The sequence below is a fragment of the Hibiscus syriacus genome, unplaced genomic scaffold (genome assembly GCF_006381635.1).
Source record: "Hibiscus syriacus cultivar Baekdansim isolate YM2019G1 unplaced genomic scaffold, ASM638163v2 tig00004198_pilon, whole genome shotgun sequence".
In the NCBI taxonomy this organism is placed as follows: Eukaryota; Viridiplantae; Streptophyta; class Magnoliopsida; order Malvales; family Malvaceae; genus Hibiscus; species Hibiscus syriacus.
This window is the reverse complement of record NW_024062005.1, coordinates 95,807-123,356: the sequence shown is the minus strand read 5'-3', so window position 1 is coordinate 123,356 and position 27,550 is coordinate 95,807. Positions and strand designations below refer to the sequence as shown.

Here is a 27,550-nt window from a genome sequence, read left to right as displayed (position 1 = left end):
ATTTATATCTTCTTCTTGAACTCTTTGAACTTTAGAAAAGTCTTTAACTTTTCTTTCATAAAGTAAACTCACACATACCTTGAGAAGTCATCGATGAATATCACAATGTACTTCATTCCTTCAATCGATGCTTGTTTTATTGGGCCAAGGACATCTGAGTATATGAGTTCTAGTGGTGTCTTGAACTGATGCTCTAACTTCTTGAATGACAATTAGTGAGCTTTTCCAAATTGACTTCCAACACATATTGTATATGTCCAAATATCTAGTTGAGGAAGCCCTTTCACTATGTGTCTCTTCATCATCTCCTTTAACTTGTTGTAACTCATGTGCCCAAGATGTTCATGCCAAAGATCACCCATTTCATTTTTATGAGTTTTGTCCATATATGTTGTTTCTGCAGACAACATATAAACTGACTCTATTCTTCTTTCTGTCATAATTGGATTACCAACCACCTTAATTCTCTTGAATACAGTTACATCTTTAGGCCCAAAGAGCACGTAATTCCCTTTTGTTGTTAATTGTGGCACTGGCAATAGATTCTTCTTTAAACCAGGTGCAAGATACACCTTCTCAAGTTGGAGCTGGTGAGAGCCTTCTTTTGGAAGTGTTATCTTCCCTATATAAGAAATAGAAAACCTTGAATTATTGGCCATTAACACTACTCTTCTTCCTTTGTATTCATCTATGTCTTCCAGCTTCTTCTCGTCATTGGTCATATGATTGGAGCAGCCATAATCAACGATCCAATCATCTTTATAGTTTATTTTTGACTTCATCGTTGCTATGAGAGCTTATTCCTCCATGTCTCCCTCTATCTCTTCTTTATCAACTCCAACAGAAACTCTAACTTCTACATCCCATTCTTCCTCACTAATGGATGCTTCCGATATGACCTCCTTATGGACATTAACTAATATTGACTTTTGAATATTCACGGTTTAAATATGATTTACTTATACATACATTATATTTAAATAAATAAACCTTAATATTTATTTTATACTAAAAAATTAATTCAAGATATCATTAAATTTGGATATTTGATATATAATTTTAAAGTATGAAATTAAAATTTAGATGATGATACTAAAAAATTAATGTATAGAACAAATAAATTAAAATTTCAAAGTATTGTGAAATTATTCAAATTTAAATATTATAAAAATATTAAAATATTTTAATTCAAATATATGAATTTAAGATTCGATTATAATATTAAAGTTTTTTACTGTGAGCTTGTTCAGCTTCCGGTAGTCAATACATACTGAGCTCCCCACGATGAACCGCTGGGGCGAATGAATCCCCTGTCTAACAACTCTTGAAGTTGAAATTTTAGTTCTTTAAGCTCCTTAGGGCCATACGGTAAAGAGTCATGGAAACTGGCATCGATCCAAAATAGATTTCAATCTCAAACTCAACATCCATATCCGATGGTAAACCAGGTAACTCCTCGGGAAAAACATCAAGAAATTCTTTAATAGTTCAGATTCCCTTTATGGAAGATCGGGAATACTTGGTATACAGAATATAAGAAAGAAAGGCCTTGGAACCCTTCATGATCATACTTTCAACCACCAAAGCAAATACAACATTTATCAGGAATCCACGACATTCCCCAATCATCACTATCTTCCGACCATCTTAAGTCTTCATGCGAGCTCTCTTAGTCTCGTAATCGAGATTACCTCGAGGCTTTTCCATCCAATCCATTTTGAGTATCAAGTCAAACTCATCTAATGTCAACTCCATTAGGCCTTCCAAAAAGATCTTCTTACAGATCTCTATAGGACAACTAACCTCTATAAATTTTATCCAAGTCTATAGACTATCCTATAGGACTCTGAACTGTCATAGAACTCTCAGTATTCTCAACCGGGATACCAAGACCCCCATATACAGTGCACGATATATAGGAATAGGTTGAACAAGAATCAAATAAAGCAAAATATGGAATTGGATAAATAGTGACAGTACTTGCAATCACATCAAGCCCATCGCGATCCTGACGAAGTCTGGCAGCATATAACAATCCATGATGTATGGCCTCATTTTGAGTTGTACTCCTACTCTAATAAGGTCATCCCCTACTAATAGACCCAGATGCTCTCTGCTAACTACGACCCCCAATTAGAGTATAAATTATACTCTGAGTATGAGCAACTATCTAAACTGATGTCTAAGCAGTGGGAATTGGCTCCAGACAATCCCTCAAGAAATTATCTCTAAATCCACATCTAAAACAGGTACCCATCTTTTTCCTGCACTCTCTAAAGTGACGTCTCCCACAATGCTCACAAGTGGACAGAGACGGTGCTCTAGAAGAACCACCCTGACTAGAAACTAAAACTATCAGAGTGACTGATGGAAGGCCTAGAAATCCTATCACCTCTCTAAGAAGACTCGCCCTACCTCTCTTTCAATAACTTGCAGAAACATTACGAGAAGATCTCTTGAATAGGTCTCTATCTCTGTCTCGGTCTCTATCCATATCCTGATCTTTGTCCCTCCTTCACTCCATACCCACTCACTCCAACTCCTTTGTAATTTTGGCTATATCTATCAAGGTATCAAAGTTCCTCACCCGATGGGTAGTAATATAATCCCTGATCTCATACCTCAGTCCATTTTCAAACCTTAGACATCGATCCACCTCGTCATCCACTAACTATAGAGTATAACGACTAAGTCTAATAAACTCAATCTCATTGTCCATAATAGACATATCACCTTGCTTCAAGCTCTGAAACTCTTGACGTCGCTCTTGTAAGTATCTCTCTCTGATATAGTGACTCTAAAAATGTCTCTTAAAAAGGTCCCAAGTCAACATCCATCATAATACTCTTGTAAATTGAATTCCACTGTCTCATCGCTTCCATCCTAAGAAAATCTAGTGCTCTCTTCAACTTTTGCTCAGGTTGTAGCTTCATTTCTTCCATAATCCTTTCGGTGTCTTCCAACCAAAACTCAGCATCTGTCGAATTTCCCCCAGTCATGCCCTCAAACGAAACCAATCCAACAACCACTAAAGACATATATATCCACAAAAGATATATTAGTAGGAACTCTAACTGGCCTCTGAAACATATGACAAATAACTTTATCTATGACATCCTGATCCATCTTAGCATACTCGTCCTCAGTAACATGAGGGTCTCTCACCAATGTAATCGGATCCATTCGGGAAGTAGACGGATGGATACGTTGAATAGAAGGATCACTAGCTAATGCCATATCCTCGATAGAAACAGAAGAATGAAATGCTCGGCCATGACCTGTCCTACGACCTCGATCACTCATCGAATCATATCTAATATGCTCTACAAAAAGAATTTAAACCTAAGTTAAACTGACATCATAAATATTGAATCCATTTAAAACTTGTAAAACAAGGTGACCTGGTGTTTGCAAATATTAGAAAATATCATCTTAAAAATACGATATATGGATTCATCCATAGTTTGAGGGATTAAAACTGAAAGCTCTGATATCACCAAATGTAACCCCTACACCCGGCGTAGATGGTAGATCCAAATCCAGACGATCACATGTCATATACATAGATCATTTTCATATTCAAAATGCACTTAAAATCAATTTCAGTAAATAAAATACGAATAATGGTAAAATATGAAAATACGTAACAATATATATATATCACTAGAAGTCCATATGGAAGCGTGGTCAGAACAAAATATCGATATACAAATAATACACAGACAATAGTAAAACACGTGTCACCAAAATATAAAAGTGATGGCTTAAAGAATATACAGTTTTACAAAAATAGAGAATGGTCGAACCACCTGATGCCAAGTCTGCTTGCCTACTGTCGGGTAATATATGAAAAGTTAAAAATTAAAGAATGATATAAAAAGACTAGTGTTCTACTTGCGGTGTATAAAACATACAGATAAAATATTTTGGTAAAATTATTTTATAACATCATGCTCTTTAAAACATGAACATTACCCTCATCCAAACACCAGAATGTGTAGGTTGCCCTAAACCATACACCAACATGTACGTCCGATAAGGACCTTATGCTAACAACATAAGGGACTGCGGTAAGGTCTTAGCCTATGCACAAAGTAGAGATTCCTGCTGTAAGGTCTTACAAGTAAGAGACTATGCATGAAATACTTCCTCTAATCATACCCTTAATGATTGTAAATATGCATGAAATTGGTAAGTTAATTTAATAAAACATCAAAATATGTCATTTTCCAGAATCAGATACAAAAATAAGTTAACCAGAGATCATGCCAGAATATACGGTAAATCATATATCGGAAGTCATAGTATGTGGTAAAACAAATTTCATGCAGATAGAATATTTAAATTTTCAAAACAGTTCAGACAGATGATTTAAAACAATATTGTAACACCGTAAGGAACACACATGTATCGATCTGAGAAGTTTGGGATAGGTGATACTCTCAGGTCTGCCTATCATGATCGGCGGAAACACTAGATCCTACGAATGGGAAAACTATCTCAAAATCCTAACATACGATAAATAATAAATTTTAATTAAACAATTTACAGAAACCTACGAGTCACTCTCAGATAACGTGCAACTAGTTGATCTGTCGAACAAAAAGTATTAGATTTAGTCGACCCTCGGTCAGGTGAATCATATGTACCTTCACGAAAATATGATCTTAGATTAATTCCATAATCAGATCCCAAATAAATAAACATATATGCTAACCCTAGACCCGACCTAGACTGTAGATCCAAATCCAGGCGGTCACATGTCATATACAAAGATCATTTTCAGATTCAAAATGCACTTAAATCCATTTTGAATCTACAGATCACTAGAAGTTCATATGAAAGCATGGTCAGAACAAAATATCGATATACATATATACACAAATGACAGTAAAACATGTGTCACCAAAATATAATAGAGATGGCATAGAGAATATACAGTGGTAAAAAAATGAAGAATGATTGAACCTCCTAATGCCACGTCTGCTAGTGTTTGAAAGGTTATTAAAGAATGAACTAAACAACCCAGTGTGCTCATTGTGATGTATAAAACATATAGATAAAATATTTAGGTAAAATTATTTTATAACAACATGATATTTAAAACATTAACACTACCCCATCCAAACACTGGAATATATATGTTCCCCTTAACCATACACCCACCTTTAAGCCCGGTAAGGATCTTATGCTAATATCATAAGGGCCTACGGTAAGGTCTTAGGTTGTGCACAAAGCAAAGGTGCTTACAGTAAGGTCTTACAAGTCATAGAATAGGCCTGAAATACTTCCTCCAATCATACCCCCAATGATAGTAAATATGCATAAATTTGGTAAGTTAATTTAACAAAACATCAAAACATTCCATTTTTCATAATCAGATACAGAAATACGGTAACCAGAGACAATGCCAAAATATATTGTAAATCAAATATCGAAAGTCAGAGTATCCGATAAAATAGATTTCATGCAGTCAAAATATTTAATTTTCAAAACAATTTAGACAGATGATTTAAAACAGCATTGTAACACCAATAGGAACACACTTGTACCGATATGAGAAGTTTGGGGTGGTAGACTACTCTCGGGTCTGCCTATCACGACCGACGACAGCACTAGACCCTACTAATAAAAAACTATAAAAAAATCCTACACTACAGCAAAAATGGTTTTTAGCGGCGGATGTAGCGGCGTTTTTACTGCAAACGCCGGTAATTGTTTATATATAGCGGCGTTTTTGAACAAACGCCGCAAAATACTATACTTTAGTGGCGTTTGTATAAAAACGCCGCTAAAGAATTGTAATGTAGTGGCTTTTTTATACAAACGCCGCTATAAACAAGTATTTTAGTGGCGTTTTTATATAAACGCCGCTATAGACATGTACTTTTGTGGCGTTTTAATACCAAACGCCGCTATAGACTCGTACTTTAGTGACATTTTTACACAAACGCCGCTATAGACACGTACTTTTGTGGCGTTTTAATACCAAACGCCGCTATAGATTCGTACTTTAATGGCGTTTTTTACACAAACGCCGCTATAGAAACGTACTTTTGTGGCGTTTTAATACCAAACGCCGCTATAGACTCGTAATTTGATTGTTTACTTCAGAAAGGACCGTTTCTTTTTGCTTGGACTTGGAAGCATTTTACTTCGCCTAAACCCTTCACGTTCTCATATTCTTCAAGCTCTAATGGCAACTCGCGCCTTTTTAAAATCAAAGTTTCCAATTTTAACGGCGATCCTCCTTCAGAACCTCACAAAAAACGGCATAACGAGATCTCCGTTTCTTCTAAAACCTTAGATTTCACCTCTACTACCCGTTATCCATAAACCAATTTCAGGGTTTAAGCAATATCATGATGGGAGACCAAGAGGTCCCCTTTGGAGAGGTAAAAAGCTGATAGGGAAAGAAGCCCTTTTCGTAATATTAGGTTTAAAGAGATTTAAGGATGATGAAGATAAACTTAAAAAATTTATTAAAACCCATGTTTTAAGGCTGTTGAAGATGGATTTGATTACGGTTCTTTCAGAGCTTGAAGGCCAAGAGGAGACTTCTCTGGCTGTGAAGGTACTCGCATTTTTCACTTCTATTGATTTTTTTTAAATTTTTCTTATTTGGATTGTATCTTAAATCTGTCGGATTCGTAATTTTTTTTGAGTTTAAGTGAATTGAGATTGCTTTTATTCTGTTCGATCAAATGCTCGAAAAAGATTTTGATATTTTTTTTTGTGAGCATTGAATTTCCGGGCCGTTAGCTTGAGAATTGCAATGGCTTTTTTGCTTTGAAATGATATATTTAATTTATATAGTTTTTGAGAATGAGAATGGGTGTTTATAATGTTACATACAAAGAGAACTTAATCGAGATTTTTCCCCTTAGTGAAGTAGATCAGGTTGTTTCTGAGTTATGACATCTTCTTCTTGGATTTTAATTTTGCTGAATTTCCAGGTTTTTGAGGTGATTCAAAAGCAGGACTGGTATAAACCTGACATTTTTCTGTATAAGGACTTGATTATTGCATTAGCAAAATGTAGGAAAATGGATGAAGCAATGAAGTTATGGGAATCTATAAAAAAGGAATATATGTTCCCTGATTCTCAGACATACACCGAGATCATTACGGGCTTCCTGAGGGACGGATCTCCTTCCGATGCAATGAACGTATATGAGGATATGATTAAATCTCCAGACCCACCGGAGGAGTTACCATTCAGGATTTTACTAAAAGGGCTTCTCCCACACCCTCTTTTAAGGAACAAAGTTAAGAAATATTTCGAGGAGCTCTTTCCAGAAAAGCATGCGTACGATCCTCCGGAAGAAATTTTTGGCAGATGCTGAGGTTTGTAGAGGGACCTTTGCTCTTTTCAGTTTTTGAGTTTTCTTTCTTTCATTTTAAGAAATAACAGCTATAACCAGTGACAATGTGTTAACAGTTTTTAGTGTAGTTTGGTTCTAATTCATTAAGAAATATTTATGTATGCAAGCAGCTAACTTAATTAGGTAACCTATGAAACCATCAACTTAAACTTACCCCGGCTTGGCATCAGCCATTACCGCAGTTGAACTAGTGCCACTTCTTCACTCAAATGTATTATTTGTTTGGTGAATCTTTCCATAGCCTGTGTCTTAGTGTTTGGCTGCATGGATCATCTAGGATCATCGTGATCTTTATCGGTTTGGGTGAGGACAGGGACTTGTGAATCGTAATGTTTAATGAATAGTTGTTGTTTCAATGTGATTAATTAATTACTCAATGCAATCAATCATTTGCTTGTAATGCAGTTTTCCAGTCAACAAATGCACTGAATGGATTGCACTCTTATATTATATGACATGTATTTCCTTCTTTGATTCAATCTTCCATGTTTTCTAGGGCGTTAAAGGAGTGATCTTGGGCACATGGGGATGCTGGGCACCCACAGCGTTTTACAAGGAAGAAAATTTTAATGCAGATGTGACATAAGTTTCATTGGAAATGTTGAGATATATGTGCATGCATGACTTTTTACTTTATGTTGTTTAAGTGCTCATTCACCCTATTTCCTTGTCGGTTCAAACTTCAAACATAAATGTTTTTCCGATTTTCTTTGTACGGGGCAACCTACTCCTTTTATTTGTTACATGTGTCACATTAAAGTTTTGATCATTTCATTTTTGGACGTAGGAACTCGATGGCATAGTTATATGTGTTGTTGCAAGTTCTAATGTTATCAGCGATGACGATTTGCAAGCCTTTTTGCGTACATTCCGTCAAACTACAGAGTACACAAAGCACATTATTATATATGTATTTCATGATCCTAAGTTGGAGCCCAACCTTCTAGTCACAACAGTTGTTATCTTGGGGTAAGAATTCTAACTTCTAAAAGTAAGATGGCAACCAATACATTATTAAATTTTTTCTTTATGAGGACATTTTTTACATTCTTATGTAGAATATATTTTAGTTTTCATGGTTCCTGACTTCCTATTTTTGTTGTTTGTTGCAACATCTTTTTTCAGTTCTCAATCACTCACATGTAGGTTATGAATGCAAGTTCTGCTGGTTGTTTCCTTCTCTTCTTAGTCTCATCTAAATTATTGTAATTGCAATAATCTTGAAGAACAAACTTCAACAAAAAGCGGCTTCTTCAATAGACTGGCACAACATTTCCCATTTATTTTTAATCTATTGAGGAGAGATCATTCACTGTCAAATGATACTTTCAAATAAGATGTCAAGACGATGAATATGACAAATTCCAATGAAGTGGGAAACAAAGTAGCTTTAGAAGGCATATCTGGAGGTTATGATGATGACGCTAGTGAAATTGAGGATGTATCGAACAACAAATCCATGTATATCTACACTTTGAGGTTCAGTTGTAACTCATTTGTACTTTAATGTCTTTTAAGGTTCTCTCTCCATAAAAAATCTTTAATTTATTTTGTTGTTAAGTATTTTTCTTTATGTTTTTTGTCTTAATTAAAATGTATGGTTATTGTTAATTAGATAAAGCTAGATATAAATTTAGGTGATGTATAACAGAAATGAAATATGCAAAATCAATTAATATTAGCTAAAGAAAGGTAATTAGCGGCGTTTGTATCCAAAAAACGCTGCTATAGGTCTGACTTTTTGCGGCGTTTGTGTTCAAAAACGTCGTTATAGGTTTGACCTTTAGCAGCGTTTGTGTCAAAAAACGCCGCTATAGGTCTGAACTTTTGCGGCGTTTGTTCTAAAAACGCCAGTATAGGTCTGCTCTTTTGCGGCGTTTGTATCCAAAAACGCCGCTATAGATCTGACTTTTTGCGGCGTTTTTTCTAGAAACGCCGCTATATATCATAACTTTTTGCGGCGTTTGTTCCAAAAACGCCGCTATAGATATCGACCTTTTACGGTGTTTGTTTAAAAAACGCCGTAATAGATATTGACCTATTGCGGCATTTTTTGTTCTCAAACGCCGCTAACTTTAGCGGCGTTGGTATTGCCGGCGCTTCTTGCGGCATTTTTCCTATCGCCGCAAATACTTTTAGCGGCGCTTAAAAATGTCGCTATAAGACTAAAAAAACGCCGCTAAAACTCTATTTTGCTGTAGTGCTAACATAAGATAAATAATAAACTTTAATTAAACAATATATAGTAACATACGAGTCACTCTCACAGAACGTGCAACTTGTTGATCTGTCAAATGGGAAGTACCAAATCTGGTCGACCCTCAGTCAGGTGAATCATGGGTACCTTCATGAAAATATGATATTAAATTAATTCCATAATCTGATCCCTAATAAATAAAATAGAAATGCTAAAAATACTAAACACTTTCGGATTAACAGGCTTGATTTGGGGCTTTTGGGTCAAAATTTGGAAAAACATATCATAAAATTGAACTAAGGACATTGAAAAACGTTGAGAGGGAGGTTTTTGGAAAAAGTCAACTTTAGTCAACAGTCAAACGATGCGATAAGCATTGCGGCGAGACATAGCTCAACTCGGCTCAATGCGACTGGATCAATTAGGGTTGGGCAGTTCAGTTGGATCGGATCAGATTTGGGTTTGGGTTTGGGCTAACGGTGCACGAGTCAGGTTGGGTAGGTGGATTGGATCGGGCAGACAGGCTAACAGCTTAAGCGACGGGTCAATGAGTCTGCGGTTGAAAAAATACGAAAAACTTATTTAGTAAAATGACAGAGAGCCCGATCACGCTTCGTCGAAAACTTATTACCCCCTCCTCATGCAGACAACGATGGAAACAAATAGACCATCGTTGGACTAGGGATGACACAAGGACTTTAATGGTTCAGGCGGTGTCAAGAACGGAGTTTCGATCGGAAGTAAAATGTCGTTTAAGTATCATTGGCTTATGTTTTCCAAAAATGGAAGGTTAAAGAGAGAAAGAAGATTGGTTTTTCAGAAATGGAAATTTGCTGATTTTGGGAGGGTTTTATACCCATCAAAAGAAAATGGTATAATTATATTGTAAGTCCTTGGCTTTTGAAACTTTTTGATTTAGGTCTGAATTTAGCTAAAGTTTCATTTTGGTCTCCGAATTTTGCCAAAATTTTAATTTAGTCCTCAAAATAAAAGTAAGAAAAATTTAACCCGTAATTGGGGTGTGACAAAAACTTTTGCTATAAGATTTGATAGCTTAAATTTTAACATAAATTTATTTAGTTCATATAATTGTAATTGTGGTGTATTAAGTTGTAATAAATTTAATTTGTTTATCTATACATTTTGTTAGTTTCAATACTTATAAAATTATCAAATTTTTAATCTCATATTCTTATATTATCATAACTATAAATCTAGAATCATGTTTAATATATATATATTGAAATTTTAAGTTAAATAATATTTAAGTTATTAATTATTACATAAAAATGAATCATTTAATGTTGCTAATTTAATAGTTATAATTATTTTTTAATATTACGATCTTAATAAATATAAAAAATAAATTTATTAATATAATGATCATAATTATTAATTTATTTTACATTTAAAAAATTAATTTTATTAACTTTATCAATCTCAAGTCATAATTTAATAATTTTTTGAATATATTTATATGCTACAAGTTATAAACATAAAAAGTAAAAGTAAATATGTTAAGTTAATTATCATAGTTAATCATGTATTCCAAGTAAATATGTTAAGTTAATTATCATATGTTAAGAAATTCATAATTTCCTAACTTCATCGATTGTAACTTACAAGTCAAGAAAAATACCAAGTTAGGTAAATATCATACCAGTTTAATATCATGTCAGATTATTTACAGGCTGATTCAATTACATATCAGTTTTATAACAGGTCAGGTAATATCATTTATTTACCGGGTTAATCTCGGTTTCGGGTTCATATCAGGTCAGGTTCAATTATCACATTATTAGGTTCAATTCGAGTTCAGATCGTTCTCAGGTAGGGTGCAGGTAGGGTATAGGTACTAAATTTCATGGTCCAACTCGAATTCAGGTCAACACCAGTTCAAACTCGAATCAATTTCAAATCATCATCATCTCATATCACAAACAGTTTTGACTCAAGTCAATTTCAATCAACTTTACAAGTTGGATCAGTTTTTTACTTCCCTAAAGGTAAACAAACCCCCCAAGCATCAATCCTACAATTTTCCTCGAATCTTCTATGTGTGGATTCCCTTGGATCCAAGTTAATTATTAAAGAATTAAAATATATTTTATAAAAATATATATTATACATAATATATACATGTACATATTTTCATTTTATTAACGGTTTTTATTGAATTAGTTGAGACTTACAAATTTTATATATAAATATAATTAAAAATTACAATGAGTTTTTTGTATCAATTGAAACATCTAATTATATTTTGAACAATTCCAATGAATATTCGCAACACCTTGCACATTGTATAATAAGCTAGTACAAAAAAATAACATTAAAAATGTCTAAAGTATTTGAATAATTTATAATTTATCATTTTATAACGTGTGTTATATTTTTATTTTTTTCAAATTTTAATAGTGTTTTTAGTATTATATATATAGTAATTAACCTTTTTATTTTTTAATATTTTAATATTTATTTTTAAATTATTATATTTCAAATTTAAAATAAACTTTATTTTAAAAAAAGTTAAATAAGCCCCTAAACTTTAAAAAAATTAATTTGACTAAAACTCGATCAGAAAAATCAATTTAATACATCTGTCATGTCAACAACCCATCGTGGGCCGTTATCTCAGCACTGTGAACTATCACATCATTATCGTAATGTTAAATACTAAAAATTGTTGGTCAAAATCTCACATCGGATTTTTTCTTGAGTTTGAGGGCCACAATGAATGTAAAATAGTTCAAGGACCGCATTAGTTCTTTCAAAAAAATTTGAGGACATTAGATACCATTAAGTGGTTTTTTCCTATTTCTCGAATACTCTCTCCCTTTTTAGATTTTTTATGTTCTCTAATCTTCCCCTTTTTCATGAAAAAAAATATGGCCAAAGCACGAACCAACTTACCTCAGTAATTCAATGAATCGTTGTTATTTCTAAAGATTATGGGTTCAAATGTCAATGACTACAATAGGGTAATTAAGTATTTATTGTTAAATAATATAAAGTATTCAGAACAGATACTATTTTGTAATTACCTTATTTAAAAAAATATGCCTAAATGCTAGATGAGGTCAACTTTTATGGAGGCAAGTGACTTTTTTTAGGATTGATTTAACAAATTATCAAGGTCTCGAAATAAGCCCAAATGAGATATGGGTAATACAAAACCAAATTTTACTATGATATCAATACATATACATGGGTATCGAGACAGAAAAAACAGTTATAGTCCATTTAACCCTTCTATACCGAGATTACGTATTGAGTATCGATACTCAAGTATAGGATCGATACTCTTTTTAGGTATCGATATCAATTCAATTCTAACTTTGAAGTTTCCTTAAAATATACTAGTATCGATATCTAGCCTCTGATATGTATACTAAACAAACAATATTAATACCATATAAATAGGGTATCGATATTCTCCTTATAAAATCCTAGATTTTTCCTACAAAGAATAATATTAATACCAGTTTTTAATATAGATACTCAAACTAAAAAATATTCTGTTTGAAATTCAAATTCAAACTCACCCTAAACACTTGTGTTAAGGCCTAAAGTAGTTATTAAAGCCTATGGAATTCTTTAGATGTCATTTTACCACTTTATACAAGCAAACAAATTCAATGTAAATAAAATACAAGTAATTGAGAAGAGTTAAGGTGTACTACCGTACTAAAATTCATTTATTTCATTAGACTTCGAGTCAACGCTCGAAAGTTGGTTCAAAAATTAAAGTCATGTTCAAATTTTCTAAATTTTTAGTTTTCCCCTAAATAAACCTCTTATTGTATTTTTATGTGATTATATAATCTTTGTACTTTCCGTAAACTATTCGTCAGTCCTTCAACTTATTTAAGATGCATGATTAAGTAATGAATAAGTGTTTAATCTTTGAATTAAATTCTAACGAAACTGAAATACGTTAATAATGTAATCTTAATGACAAAATTTAATAAATGGCGAAAGATATCAGTATCGTGGGTATAAATTGCTGTAAATTCTATTAACACCAAAATAATGATAAACAAAATGAAAGGATAGAAAATTAATCGTCGGGTTAAATTTAGGATATTCATTTTTCACCACCAATATAAGTTCAATTACTTGGCGTTCCAAATATATTGTTTTTATCGTTACCTAGTTAATGATTTTATTTTAGTGTTAGATGTATTTTTTTATTAATCGGAACATGTATAAGGTGGTATTTCTTTAAATATATCTTTTAATTATTTAAAATATTAAACGTTTATTCCTCTGACATTCCTACAGTTCAAACACAATACCTCAAGAAATATCAGTAACGAGGTTTATTCCTTTGCAACAAAATACGCCATTGAAATTTTTGTGAGTCTGCTAGTTTGGGAAGTTTGAGCTGATTGTATAATCCGATTCGAAAGTAGTGTAGAATTGGATCTCTTCCCCTCTCTGTCGTCCTTGGAGGTGGGGGGATCTTTTCGAACTTATAGACCAGAATTCTCGCTTAATTGGAAATATTCAATTTGTGTATGCTCTAAGAGATTGCAACAGGTTGGCCGATTACCTAACGAAGTCAGGTTCCAGTAGACAAGAACTTTTTAAAGAATGTTGGTAAGGTCTGATTCTGGAGTAGATGGCTATGGTATATTTCTGCTGCTCAATGTTTTTCTTTTTCTGTTTCGTTGGTTTGCACATTGCTTTGTTGAGTTTTCCTTTGGTTTATAGAGGTGCTAAGTTTGTAGGTGCCTATTCTGTTTGAATACCCTTTTTGTTTGCTGCATTGTGTTGTTGAATTGGGCCATTGTGTTTGTGGTTGTTGCGTGTTATGGAGTCGAGTTAAGGCAGCAGTTTAGTTCATGTTGGTCATGGATGTGTAGAAATCCAAAGTGTTGGACAGCGGGAGTCAGTCTTCTGGGTTGCTGTGTTGTTTTCAAGGCAGTGTACTTTGTTCTCATTGAAGAGTACTCTTTTCCCCATCTAGGTTTTGGGGAGGGGATTAATGAAGCTCTTCGTCGGGATTATAATCACTTTCGATAATAAAATTTATAAGTTGTTGAGCAAAAAAAAGAAAAAAGAAATAACAACAATTATTTTTCTATTGGTGTTGTTTGATTCGTGTTATATTAATTGTAATTATATCTATATAATATAATATTTATGATCATATCATAACATTAATTGCTAATTGAAGACACTGAAATTCGCCCATCATAATACATACATATATATAATATTATATTATGTTATAAATTATAATTTATTTACATCCTTAAATTTCTGTTACAGGCCCAACAATAAAGGCCCAAATCCCAAGGGCCCCAGCCAAAACCCAAACACGTGCATACTTAGGGTTTCCAAAGAACCCTAGCCTCACACACTCCATCAGCGCCGTTCTCCCCCGTTGAAGACCCAGCGCCGCGCAGCAGTCCCAACTCCCGAGTTTCACGGCCGCACGCCTCCTTTCACGATCATTTCTCACATGTTCAACAAACACAACGACGTGAGATACAAGGATACATCCACAACCAACCAAGCAGTGATTTATTCCAAATAAAATGCTAGAAAATCGGGACTAAGACTAGTATTCTTAGACTATAAATACATGTAAAGTGAACATCTTCAAAAAAAAAAGGGGAGGAGGCACAGTGAAATACTCGAAAGATCCAAACTTTTGTACTGATTTTCGAAGCTAAATAAAAAGGTAAAAATGTTACCTCGTTCGTTTCTTCGTTTCGCTTGCATGTTGTTTCTCTTTGGGTTTTGAGCGTGAAGAGAGCCGATGAACATTAGGAACCGAGATCTCCTTCTATAGATCTACGGCTCCTCGAGGCTCGGTTTTAAAAAGTATTTCGATTTTTTAAAACGTTGAGACATGAGGCCTTAAAAAAATGTTTTTTTGGGTTTTTCCGCCGATGAACGACGGTCGTCGCCATTCTACGGCGGCAGTGAGGCGGCGCTCGACGGCCGATTTCTGGGTTCTTGAAGAACCACGGTGGCTTGTTCTTGAAACTCAAGAACAAAACCAGAGAAAAGGCAGAGAAGAAGAGAGGGTTCGGCGAGAGAGATGAGAATGAAGGTTTAATTTTTTTTTAAACGTTTATATTAACCAGTTAAACCGCGTGTATACCCGACCCAATCTCCTGATTTGCGCATGTTTACGAAGTAAAGGGTAAACTCCCCTTTTGGTCCCCTGCTGTGTTAAAAGGCCCCATTTGCATCCCTAAATTCATTTTAATATTGGCCCGCAATTTCTATTTTATTTGAATTTGGACACCTAACTCTTTCTTCTTGTTTAATTTGACCCTTATTTCTATTCGTATATATTTTTATTTGTTACGTAATTATTTTTATTTATTAATATAATGTATATATATATTTTTCATTTAATTTTATATATTTTTACTACTATGTTTATTCTCTATTTTTATCGATATTCGTCGTTGTATATATATATATTGTTTTACTATTATTATTATATATATTATGCTCACATTAATTATATCTATCTACCCCCACTGTTTTTTTAATTTTCATGCACTGTTGTACTTTGATTAATTAATAGATTAGGTTTGACGAGTTTAACGTTTTAACTTTATGTTATCATTATTTATTCTTTTTCGTTTTAGCATTTATTCATCATTCATTCACTATGGTTTTCACCCGTATCATTTAATATTATATGTATATGTTATCATTTTCTGCATTTTATTTATTTATTTTTGTCTTTACTTTTTCATTCTTTGATTTTCTTTATTTTATATTACTTTCTTTATTTCGTTCGTTTTTGTATTATTTATTTTCCTTTTTCTAACGCATTTTTGAATTTTAAAGGGTATTTTTTTTACCAATCAGAGGTAAGTAATCTAGATCGCTATTTTTACCGTTTAATTTAAAATTACAATTTTCTTAATTAAAGATGACTGGAAATTACGTAGTACCGAAAGGGCAGTTCAATGGTGCTAACCCTTCCTTGACTGTAACCGACTCCCGAATCCGACACATCTCTGGCATGATGCAGATCAGGTAAGAAATTAGGTATCCGATCAACCCATTTATTCTTAAATAAATGATCGGTGGCGACTCCAATCCACATTTTTCACGTCGAAGCCCAATTCCGGGGCCCAAACCGAAAGACGGTTACGACAGCTTGGCGACTCCGCTGGGGACAGGTAAGTGAGTCAGGCTAAGGTAATTTCCAGTTGTCTTTTTAACGAAAATGGTAAGTTTAAATTTTAAGGTAATATTTTGATCCTTTTTACTTACTTTTGATTATATTTTCGAGTAAATAAATGGACTAATCGTTTTCTCATGATTTCAGACTTCAAAGTTTTTTCATCTAAGGCTCTATACCCGAGCTCCAATTCCTATTTTAAGTGGGGGTGAAAGCGACGCCTTCGTGTGAATTTATTCACCGTGCGGGCCTAGCCAGTAGCCTTCGGAGTTCATAGACCTTATGTCTTCGTGTGAATTTATTCACCGTGCGGGCATAAGGGAATGTGTCCCCTCGAGTTTAACTTAGTCCACACAAGCCTGTGATGGGTTTAGGACTAAGGGTCGGGCAAGCCCAAGGGGCACCGACAAGGAGAACTCGGGTACCGTTTTTTAAAAAACCTAAACCGGGAGACCATGAAGAATTAGAGCCTACCCCGAAACCACGTTCCAAAACTTAGGATATTTTTACCCTAACCATATTTTGGTTGCGCTCTTTCCTTCCGTCATTTTTTATTTGTATTTTTATTTTTTACTAACGTTTTTGCCTTTGTGTTTGTTTTCTAGCATTTGCATCATTACAAGAGGCTATTGATCCCTAAAAAGCGTTTGTTATACACAAAATAATTCGAATTAATGGACAAAGGTGTTGTAATACAAGAGATTGAAAACGCTGAGGCACGACTATGGTTCGAGAAGACTCAGAAAGAGAAGGGAGACAGTCTTCAGGGAAACTATGTGTCAGAACTGGTTAGTTATGCCGCTGTCAGCCTGAAACAGAATAATGTCCAGGAGCTGCGAAACATTTGGGACAGTTGGAAGAATGACAGAAAGCAGAAGTTCAGCCAATGATATGGTGATATCGCCCTCTTGCTCCATGTCAAGACCGATGAGCCCTTACTCCGAGCATTAATTCAATTCTGGAACCCGGGATATAGTTGTTTCACCTTTAACCAGGAAGACATGGTGCCTACTATCGAAGAGTATACTACTCTACTGCACTGCGAAAGCATCAAACTAGAGAGAGCATATATTAAACATATCAAGAGTCAGCCCTTCAAGAACGGACTGGCCAAGATTGCAGGGGTTGATGAAAAGTGGGTGACTGATCGACTCCGGCACAAAGGTAGCGGGGAAGGAATCGAGTGGATCCATATAAAGCAACTAATGAAAAACCACCCTGATGAGTGGAAGACTATAGACCTTTTTGCATTGGGTCTGTACGGTTTGATCATATTTCCGAAGGCTTTGGGGTGCATTGACGCTGCCGTGGTGGAACTATTTGAGCAACTTTCTAAACGAGTTAACCCAGCACCAACCATCTTGGCCGAGACTTTTCGATCGCTCAACCATTGCCGAAGAACTGGCGGAGGAAGATTCACCGGGTGCATTCAGCTCCTTCAGGTCTGGATTCACAGCCACTTCTGGAAGACTGACGGGGTTGCCTACCGCCGTTTCAGCACCACCTATTCACCTCTAGGTGAATTTATTACCTTAAAATGGCATGAAGGCGCCTCGAAAGAAAAATGGATGAAGGTCTTTACGCATCTTCAAGACCGAGATATTGTCTGGAGAGCCCCTTGGTTATTCCTCAGTGATGTTCTTTTTCGATGTGGTGACTCCGACACTGTGACCTTACTTGGACTTTGGGGAGCAGTCGGGTATGCTCCGCTATTAGCACTTAGACAGTACGGAGCACGTCAGTTTGTCCCAGCAACATGCGGGTTGGCTAGGTCAGAGTTTGAGTATCACGGCGACAGCTATAAGAAGATGATCAAAGAAGCAGCCTATTCGTGGAGGAAAGTATTCCGGATGGATGTTGTAGCTGCCAGAAGCATGCTCACTCCGGATTATGTGGAGTGGCGAAGATTAAGAAAGAATGACAACATCCCTGTGCCAGACTGTGATGACGCCCGGACCATGGAAGAGCATCTCAGGCATGTCCCTTCTAAACTCGAGATAGCCAAGACCGAGTTTGAAGCCGTGAACAATGAGCTGAAGCAAAGGATAAAGGAACTTGAAGCTGAACGTTATCAGTGGAAGCTTGATGCTGACTCTCAGAAAGATCGGGCAGAAAAATTGGAAAAAGAACAAAAAAGAGTCCGTTTTGAGTTCGAAGACTTGAGAAAGGGGTATCAAGATAAGGTCAAGGATAACTCCAAGTTGAAGGTAACCTCTGAATACTGGAAAGACGAAGCTCATAGCCTGAAAAGGAAGTTTGAGGGGCCTGATGAGAAAGCTTGGAAGGAACAGATGAAGACTGCCCAAAGACGCTTGGCAGATAGTCAATATCAGAACCAGCGCTTGAGAGTTCGGATAGCTGACTTAGAAAAACAACATGAGAAAGATGGCAGGACAATAGCTGAGTTAGAAGCTATTGTAGATGGATTCAAGAAGCAAGCAAACGAGCTTCAGATAGTGCCTTTCGATGGAGGATTACAATGGCGTTTCCGTTGGGAACAAGCACAGCGAAGGGTGAGGGCCTGAGACGCAACCATCCGAGATTTCCTGGATCAAGTGCAAAAAGCAGCCCGTCATCTTCACGGCCTAGCCAGGGAAGCTGGTGTGGTTCGACAAGGCATTCAACCAGTGACAGATGAAGGCAGAAGACTTGTCAACCTACTGGAAGCTGTTCGGGGTCTAGAGGATTTAGTCCGAATGTATCTTTAATCTGTTTTTTTATGTCTCTTAAAAGATAAGACATTTTTGTCTGAACAAGGGTTATTTATAATAATGAACACTTTTCTGGATCAATGCCTCCAATTGCATACATCATGCATTGCATTTCTTGCATTTTATATTTCATGTCTGTTTATTTTATGTTTTTTTTTTCATGTTTTTACATTCGTATTAACTAACAGAACATGTCTCAGACACCGAGCTTACCACCGCAAGCATCAGATACACATCACCCGCACAATACTCGAGCAAAAAAGAGACAAATGGAAGCCAGAATGGAGAAAATCGAAGAGTACATGGCAAGACTTCAAAAGGAACTAGAAGATAAGATGGCTCAGAACAGTGAAAGTACTCTTGAGTCCATCAAGAAAAATCAGGAGTCCTTGGTCGACCAAATCGTAGCCAAATTGTCAGGTCTACAGCAAGCTAGTGCATCAGGGGGCATCTCTTCCGAGGGGGTGGCCATACCACCAACCCCGCAAGTGGTTCTCTCACCCGGAATATTACCCGGGGACGCATCTGCTACTAAAGGGAAAGCAGCACTACCCGGGGACTCGTTCGTTACCAAAGCGAAAGTTGCACCTGCTGTGAAGATACAAACTTCTACAATCATCCCTGATGATCATCCGGATGATTATCACGTCCCAGACTTTGACGAGGAAGATAAAGCTAAAAAGATGGAAGAAAAGATAAAAATATTAGAAGATCAAATAAAGATGGTCCAGGGAGACCATGATTATTATGGAGTGGACGCAATGGAGCTGAGCCTAGTTCCAGACTTGGTGCTTCCACCAAAGTTTAAAGTTCCTGAGTTTGAGAAGTTCGACGGGAACAGTTGCCCTTCAGCCCATATTACTATGTTCTGTCGAAAAATGACAGGATATGGCGGGAATGACCAATTCCTGATCCATTGTTTTCAAGAGAGCCTGTCCGATTCAGCTATTCGATGGTACAACCAGCTTAGCCGAACTCATATCAAGACGTGGAAAGACTTAGCCAAGTCTTTCTTGGAGCAGTATAAGCATATCAACGATATGAGACCAGACCGGGTCATGTTACAAAGCCTAGATAAGAAACACAATGAGAGTTTCCGACAGTACGCACAGAGATGGAGGGATTTATCTGTGCAAGTTCATCCACCCTTGGATGAAAAGGAAACAAGAAAGCTGTTTGTACAGACCTTGAAGGCACCTTACTTCGGGCACTTGGTAGCAATCACGTCGGGAAGTTTCTCAGATTTAGTCATGGCCGGTGAAATGATCGAGTTGGCCATTAAACAAGGAAAGATTGAGGGAGGAGACTCTACTAAAAAACCTCCCATGAAGAACAAAGAGCGAGAGATCAACAATGTAAGCACCTACAATGTCAGCAAAGGGGTTACGATCTCAAGCTCAAATTCCACAGCAGCTGTACCATCCGGTACTTCTAGACAGAACCAGAGAGAACCAAGAAGAGAAAGGGAAAGGGAGCAGTTTGACCCCATTCCCATGACGTATAAAGAATTATACCAACAGCTCTTCGACACTCATGCAGTGTCGCCTTATCCTATGAATCCAATGAATCCTCCTTACCCGAAATGGTATGACGAGAGCGCCCACTGCGAATACCATGGCGGTGTGCAGGGGCATTCGATTGAAAGTTGTCTCGCATTCAAAAGACTTGTGCAATGAATGCGTAACAAGAATTGGATCACTTTTAACTCCGGAGCACCAAACGTCGCCCAGAATCCCTTGCCCAATCATCAGGAAACAGGTATCAATGCCGTTACTACCGAAGGGGGCAGGAAGGTTAAATCGAGTGTTTCAGAGATCAAATCTCCTTTGGCTTGGGTATGGAGCCAAATGGTGAAGGTAGGGCTTCTTGCACCATATCCAGATACGACAGAAAATGAAGATGGTAACCATTGTTGTTACCACAACGAAGAAGGACATAAAGTACAAGATTGCCCAGAGTTCAGATCGTTAGTCCAACTCATGATGAACCAGAAAGAGCTGGAATTTTACGAAGAAATTCTAGATTCTTTGGAAGCAGATGTTTGTGCCACCGGAGAATCATCAGATAGAAAATTTGGTAGGGGTAGTCCTTTGATAATTACCCCTAAGGCAAGCATGACAGTAACAACACCAGCCAAGGTGGTAATCTCCGCACCTCGGCCTTTTCAATATAAGGAAAATAGGCAAGTGCCATGGAAGTACGAGTGTCAGGTGAGTACTTCCGGAGGAGGTAATAGTAAGGTGGGGCAAAGACCACTGGAGCCATTCGAAGAAGATGTGCTAGTTGTCAATGAACCTATAAAGGAAGAAGAAGCTAAAGAGTTCCTCAAGATCTTGAAGCACAGCGAGTACAACATTGTAGAACAGCTCCATAACTTACCTACACGTACTTCAATGCTAGCACTATTTTTAAGCTCAGAAGCACACCGAGAAGCGTTGTTGAATGTCCTTAATCAAACGTTCGTTCCACAAGACATACCAGTCAGCAAAATGGATCGACTGGTGAACAATATTCAAGCTGATAATCTCATCTCGTTTTCAGATGATGAGATTCCATCAGGAGGAAGAGGCCGAACGAAGGCGTTACACATTACTACCTACTGTAAGGGGCACGCTTTACCAAGTGTCTTAATCGATAATGGTTCAGCCCTGAACGTGATGCCTTTGATTACATTGAAGAGGCTACCAATAGATACCTCTCATATGAGAGCTTGTCAGAATGTGGTCCGAGCATTTGATGGGACCAAAAGAGAGGTAATCGGAAAGATCGAGATACCATTGACCATTGGACCAGCCACCTATGATGTTGAGTTCCTTGTGATGGATATCATGCCGTCCTATAGCTGTCTTTTGGGAAGGCCGTGGATTCATCAAGCAGGTGCAATACCCTCCACGTTGCACCAGAAAGTTAAATTTGTCATTGATGGGGCCTTAGTAATTGTCAACGCTGAGGAAGATATCGTGGCAAGCGTGACCACGGAGGCTCCATACATCGAGGTAGACGAGGAAGCGGTAGAATGTTCGTTCCGCTCCTTGGAGTTTGTGAATGCCACATTTGTGGCGGAAGGAAAGAGAATCCCAAGACCTCGACTCTCCAAATGTACAAGGATGGAGATCAAGCAAACCCTAGGCCGAGGTGCCAGAACCGGGAGAGGTTTTGGGAAATGTTTGCAAGGAATGATCAATCCTGCCCGTCCTATCCCAAAACTAGACCAATTTGGGCTCGGTTTTCAGCCCAGTTATCATGAAAAGAGAAAGGAGATCCAAAAGAACCGGGAGAGAAGATTGGCCAGATTGACTGGGAACGAATTTCAATGGAAGCCCATGACATTCCCGCCGCTTTTCAGAACATTCAAGTCAGGTGGTTACGTGTTTGAGACCACCATATCCGAGTTAGAAACGGCTCTGGAAGATCTGAACGTTAATGCCGTGACCACAGAAGATGTTGACAACGGAGATAGATCCGGGATATGCCTTCTGCCGCATGGGTTCGTGCCTAGCAGTTGGTCGGTGGAAGAACTACCTGTGGTTTACAAGAATCTTTCAGAGTAATATTCGAACTATCCCTATTTGCCTATACTCGGGGCAATAGGTGATCTTTTGTAAGGGTGAATAAATGTTTTGTTTAAGTTTAATAAAGGATGCATTTTTCTTTTCCATGGCAAACGAATTTTTCTTTTATTCATTATCTATCTCATTCATTCCAGTACTTCATTTTCAGTTACTCTCAAAAGTTAGTTCTTGACCATTCCGTGTGGGATATTATCCTCTCACACATACACATCTTCCTCCTTTCAGGTTCCCAGATAACGATAATGTGGGCACTAATGACCCTGATCCGGAGGTGGATTTTGAATCAACCATTTGTCTTGGGGAATTTGAAGAATGCGATAATGAAGAAGAGTACAACTTGCCTACCGAATTGTTGAGAATGATAGAAAAAAAAAGAAAAGAAAATACTGCCACATGAGGAGGCGATCGAAATCTTAAATTTGGGCACTGAGGAAGATCGAAAGGAGGTTAAAACCGGCACAACTCTTTCGACTGAAGCAAGAAAAAACCTGATAGCCTTACTTCAGGAGTACGAAGATGTGTTTGCTTGGTCGTATCAAGACATGCCGGGACTAGACACAGATATGGTAGTTCACAAACTACCAATCAAACCAGAATTCAAACCTGTGCAGCAAAAACTGAGAAGAATGCGACCAGAAATGCTCCTTAAGATCAAGGAAGAAGTCAAGAAGCAATTTGATGCCGGTTTTCTCCAAGTGGCCAAATACCCTGAGTGGGTGGCCAATATAGTGCCTGTGCCGAAGAAGGACGGGAAAGTACGCATGTGTGTCGATTACCGGGACCTTAATAAGGCCAGTCCCAAGGACAACTTTCCTCTGCCACATAGACACTCTGGTGGACAATACGGGGAACGCCTACTTTTCATTCATGGATGGATTTTCGGGGTACAATCAGATCAAGATGCATCCCGAAGACATGGAAAAGACCACTTTCGTCACAATGTGGGGAACTTTCTGTTACAAATTTGATGCCTTTCGGATTAAAGAATGCTGGGGAAACATATCAGAGAGCTATGGTGACCCTGTTCCACGATATGATGCACAAAGAAATCGAGGTTTATGTCGACGACATGATTGTCAAGGCACAGACCGAGAGTGAACATGTCAAGAATCTGAGGAAGCTCTTCCAGAGATTGAGAAAGTTCCAACTGAGACTAAACCCTAGCAAGTGTACCTTCGGGGTAACATCTGGAAAACTACTAGGCTTTATAGTCAGCAGGAGAGGCATACAGGTCGATCCTGATAAGGTTAAGGCTATCCAGAATCTACCTCCACCATGAACCCAAAAAGAAGTCCGAGGTTTTCTGGGCAGACTAAACTACATAGCTCGGTTCATCTCTCAGTTAACCGACAAATGTGACCCCATCTTTCGTCTCCTCCGAAAGAATAGCCCTGGAGCATGGGATAAAAACTGTCAGATTGCATTTGAGAAGGTAAAAGAGTACTTGTCTCACACTCCTGTCCTGATGTCCCCTATCCCAGGAAAACCTCTGTTTTTGTATCTCTCCATATTTGAGAACTCCATGGGGGGTGTGTTCTGGGTCAACACGACGAGTCTGGGAAGAAGGAAAGAGCCATCTACTACTTAAGCAAGAAGTTCACCGATTGCGAGGTCCGATATCCTCCTATTGAGAAGGTTTGTTGTGCCCTGGTATGGGCTACAAAAAGACTTCGACAATACATGTTGTATCACACCACTTGGCTGATTTCCAAGTTAGACCCACTAAAATACATGATGGGTGTACCTGCTCTATCCGGAAGGTTAGCTCGATGGCAGATGCTTTTGTCTGAATTTGACATCGAATACGTGAGCCAAAAAGCGGTAAAAGGCAGCGCCATATCCGATTTTTTGGCAAGCAGAACTGATGAGAGCTATGAGCCGCTGGACTTTGATTTCCCGGACGAGGACTTAATGGCCATATCTTTAGAGGAAGCAAGCATTTCAACGGACGGTTCCTGGAAAAATGCACTTCGATAGGGCATCGAATGCACTAGGACATGGCATCGGGGTAATTCTAGTCTCCCCAGAAGGGAGTCACTACCCATTTACCAGCAGACTGAACTTTGATTGTACCAATAACATGGCAGAATATGAAGCCTGTGTCTTGGGAATTCGGGCTGCACTGGGGCAAAATATAAAGACTTTACGGGTGTATGGAGACTCAGCCTTAGTAATCTATCAGCTCCGAGGAGAGTGGGAAACCAAGGATATAAAGCTGTTAGAGTACCGAAAACTAGTATTGGATCTGCTCGAAGATTTCGACGAAGTCACCTTCCACTACGTGCCTAGAGAAGAAAATCAAATGGCTGACGCTCTAGCTACCTTGGCAGCCACATTCAAGGCTGGCGGGGAGTCTGAAATGATGCCAATTAACATGCAGTCGTATGAGTACCCAGCTCATTGTTACCAAATTGAAGAAGTGAAAGACACTAAGCCTTGGTACTACGACATTCTGCAGTATATTAAGCATCGGAGTTATCCAGAAGAAACCACAGAAATCGAGAAGAGAACCCTTAGAAGGTTGGCAGCTGGATATGTCCTTGACGGAGAGGTTTTATACAAGAAAAGCCATAACCAAGTTCTGTTAAGGTGCGTCGATGCTAAAGAGGCAAAAATGATAGTGGAAGAAGTACATGATGGGGTTTGTGGAGCACATGCAAATGGGCATATGATGTCAAGACAAATAATGAGATGCGGATATTTTTGGTCCACACTGGAAAGTGATTGCATCAACTATGCTAGGAGATGTCATAAATGTCAGATTTATGGAGACAAGATAAATGTTCCACCCCATCCGCTTCATGTAATGACGTCACCATGGCCTTTCTCTGTGTGGGGCATGGACGTTATCGGGCAAATCCATCCGAAGGCTTCGAATGGTCACCGTTTCATTCTCGTAGCAATTGACTATTTCACGAAATGTGTAGAGGCTGCGTCATACGCCAGTGTCACTCAATCCACTATTTGCAAGTTTCTGAAGAAAGAAATTATATGTCGGTATGGTCTACCTGAAAGGATTATCACCGATAACGCAACAAACTTGAACAACAAGATGATGAATGCTGCTTGCGAACAGTTCAACATAAAACATCACAATTCCACTGCTTACAGACCAAAGATGAACGGAGCAGTAGAAGCAGCAAACAAAAATATTAAGAAGATAGTGGAAAAAACAACAGAAACTTACAAAGACTGGCATGAGAAGTTACCTTTTGCTTTGTTCGCTTATCGAACCTCGGTACGAACTTCAACTGGGGCAACTCCATTTTCACTAGCCTATGGAATGGAAGCAGTGCTACCCATTGAAGTCGAGATTCCGTCTCTCAGGGTCTTGTCAGAAGTCAAACTGGATGATGCAGAGTGGGCACAATCCAGATATGATCAGCTTAATCTGATAGATGAAAAAAGACTGAAAGCCATTCATCATGGTCAAATCTATCAGAAACGAATGATCCGAGCACATGACAAAAAGGTGCGCCCGAGAATATTCCGTGAAGGGGATCTAGTGCTAAAAAGAATTTGGCCAGTCCAGAAAGATTTCCGAGGAAAATGGACGCCAAATTGGGAAGGACCTTATGTCGTGAAGAAGGCTTTCTCCGGAGGAGCCCTTATCCTGGCTGAAATGGACGGACCTGAGCTGCCACATCCCATTAACTCGGACGCAGTCAAGAAATACTTCGCTTAGGATGAAAACCCGAGAGGGCGTCCTAAGTTGGAAAAAAACAAAAAAAAAACAAAAAAAAACAAAAAAACAAAAACAAAAAACCAAAAAGAGAAAAACGTTTAGGGTGAAAACCCGAAAGGGCGCCCTAAATTGAAAAAAGAAGAGAAAATAGGGTGGGTTCAAGATGAAAACCCGCAAAGGGCGTCTTGCAACCAAGGATGGGTCCAAGTTGAAAACCCGGAAAGGGCGATTTGGATATTAACGGTGGAAACATCCCGGCACATGAATCTTCTACGAACTCAACAAATCGGAGAAATGTTGCACCCTCCCAAACGTTGTCGCATTTTCAAAGATCCTTTGGCAAAGGCTGCATTCAAAGTCACCAAACGGCTTTTCAGCTCAGAAGTGCCCACGTTATCGAGATCTAAGACATTCATTTACACATCATTGTGTATTCGTCTTCTAGAATGTTTGCCATGTATTATTTGTTCTTCTCCTCCCTTATGAATAAAGACCATCTTTTCTCCAATTCCTTTCGAGCATCTTGAATTAGATTTAAACCTAATGGTTTATTTATTTTTTATGAAAGATAATCGCATATTACTGTACAAAGATTCATTGAAAAGTACAGGTACCCAGAATCCGATCAAGGCTCATGAACATGCTTGAGATGGTTGAGGAGCATCTCCAAAAAAAAAAAAAAACCAGAATGTGCACATCAGATTCAGACATTTGAAGAATTCAAGATCAGAGATCGGAACTTCAAGCTTTCAAAATCAAAGAGTCAACAACGACAGGCCACCGAAAATCAAGATTTCTCTCCAGAGCCCAGAATAACATATGTTGCCCATACATTTTA

At 37.6% G+C, this 27,550-nt stretch overlaps 3 protein-coding genes across 3 annotated transcripts in view; 2 read left to right on the top strand and 1 right to left on the bottom strand.

Moving 5' to 3' along the window:
* Nucleotides 1-212: 212 nt before the first annotated feature.
* On the bottom strand, nucleotides 213-782 carry LOC120191984. The gene has a single exon (XM_039194834.1). The coding sequence runs from the start codon at nucleotides 780-782 to the stop codon at nucleotides 213-215; it is 570 nt and encodes a 189-aa protein (XP_039050765.1).
* Nucleotides 783-4,085: 3,303 nt separating this feature from the next.
* LOC120191972 (protein THYLAKOID ASSEMBLY 8-like, chloroplastic) lies at nucleotides 4,086-7,934 on the top strand. Its single transcript, XM_039194829.1, has 4 exons — nucleotides 4,086-4,109; nucleotides 6,308-6,574; nucleotides 6,957-7,347; nucleotides 7,883-7,934. Exons 1-3 carry the CDS (start codon nucleotides 4,086-4,088, stop codon nucleotides 7,344-7,346), a joined length of 681 nt encoding a protein of 226 aa, XP_039050760.1. The 3' UTR covers nucleotide 7,347; nucleotides 7,883-7,934.
* A 799-nt stretch (nucleotides 7,935-8,733) lies between these two features.
* The window catches only part of LOC120191963 (pectinesterase-like), a 43,370-nt gene continuing 24,553 nt past the window's right edge, over nucleotides 8,734-27,550 (top strand). Inside the window, exon 1 of the mRNA XM_039194819.1 lies at nucleotides 8,734-8,864. Coding sequence (XP_039050750.1) covers nucleotides 8,734-8,864 — 131 coding nt within the window. The remainder of the gene's footprint in view (nucleotides 8,865-27,550) is intronic.

Excerpts from the sequence above, each read along its gene's own strand:
- LOC120191972 (XM_039194829.1), top strand. The coding sequence starts at position 4,086 with ATGCACAAAGTAGAGATTCCTGCT. Across the intron at positions 4,110-6,307 it reads ACAAAGTAGAGATTCCTGCT|ATTTCACCTCTACTACCCGT; the intron begins GTAAGGTCTTAC and ends CTAAAACCTTAG. Across the intron at positions 6,575-6,956 it reads AGACTTCTCTGGCTGTGAAG|GTTTTTGAGGTGATTCAAAA; the intron begins GTACTCGCATTT and ends CTGAATTTCCAG.
- LOC120191984 (XM_039194834.1), bottom strand. The coding sequence starts at position 782 with ATGAAGTCAAAAATAAACTATAAAGATGATTGGATCGTTGATTATGGC.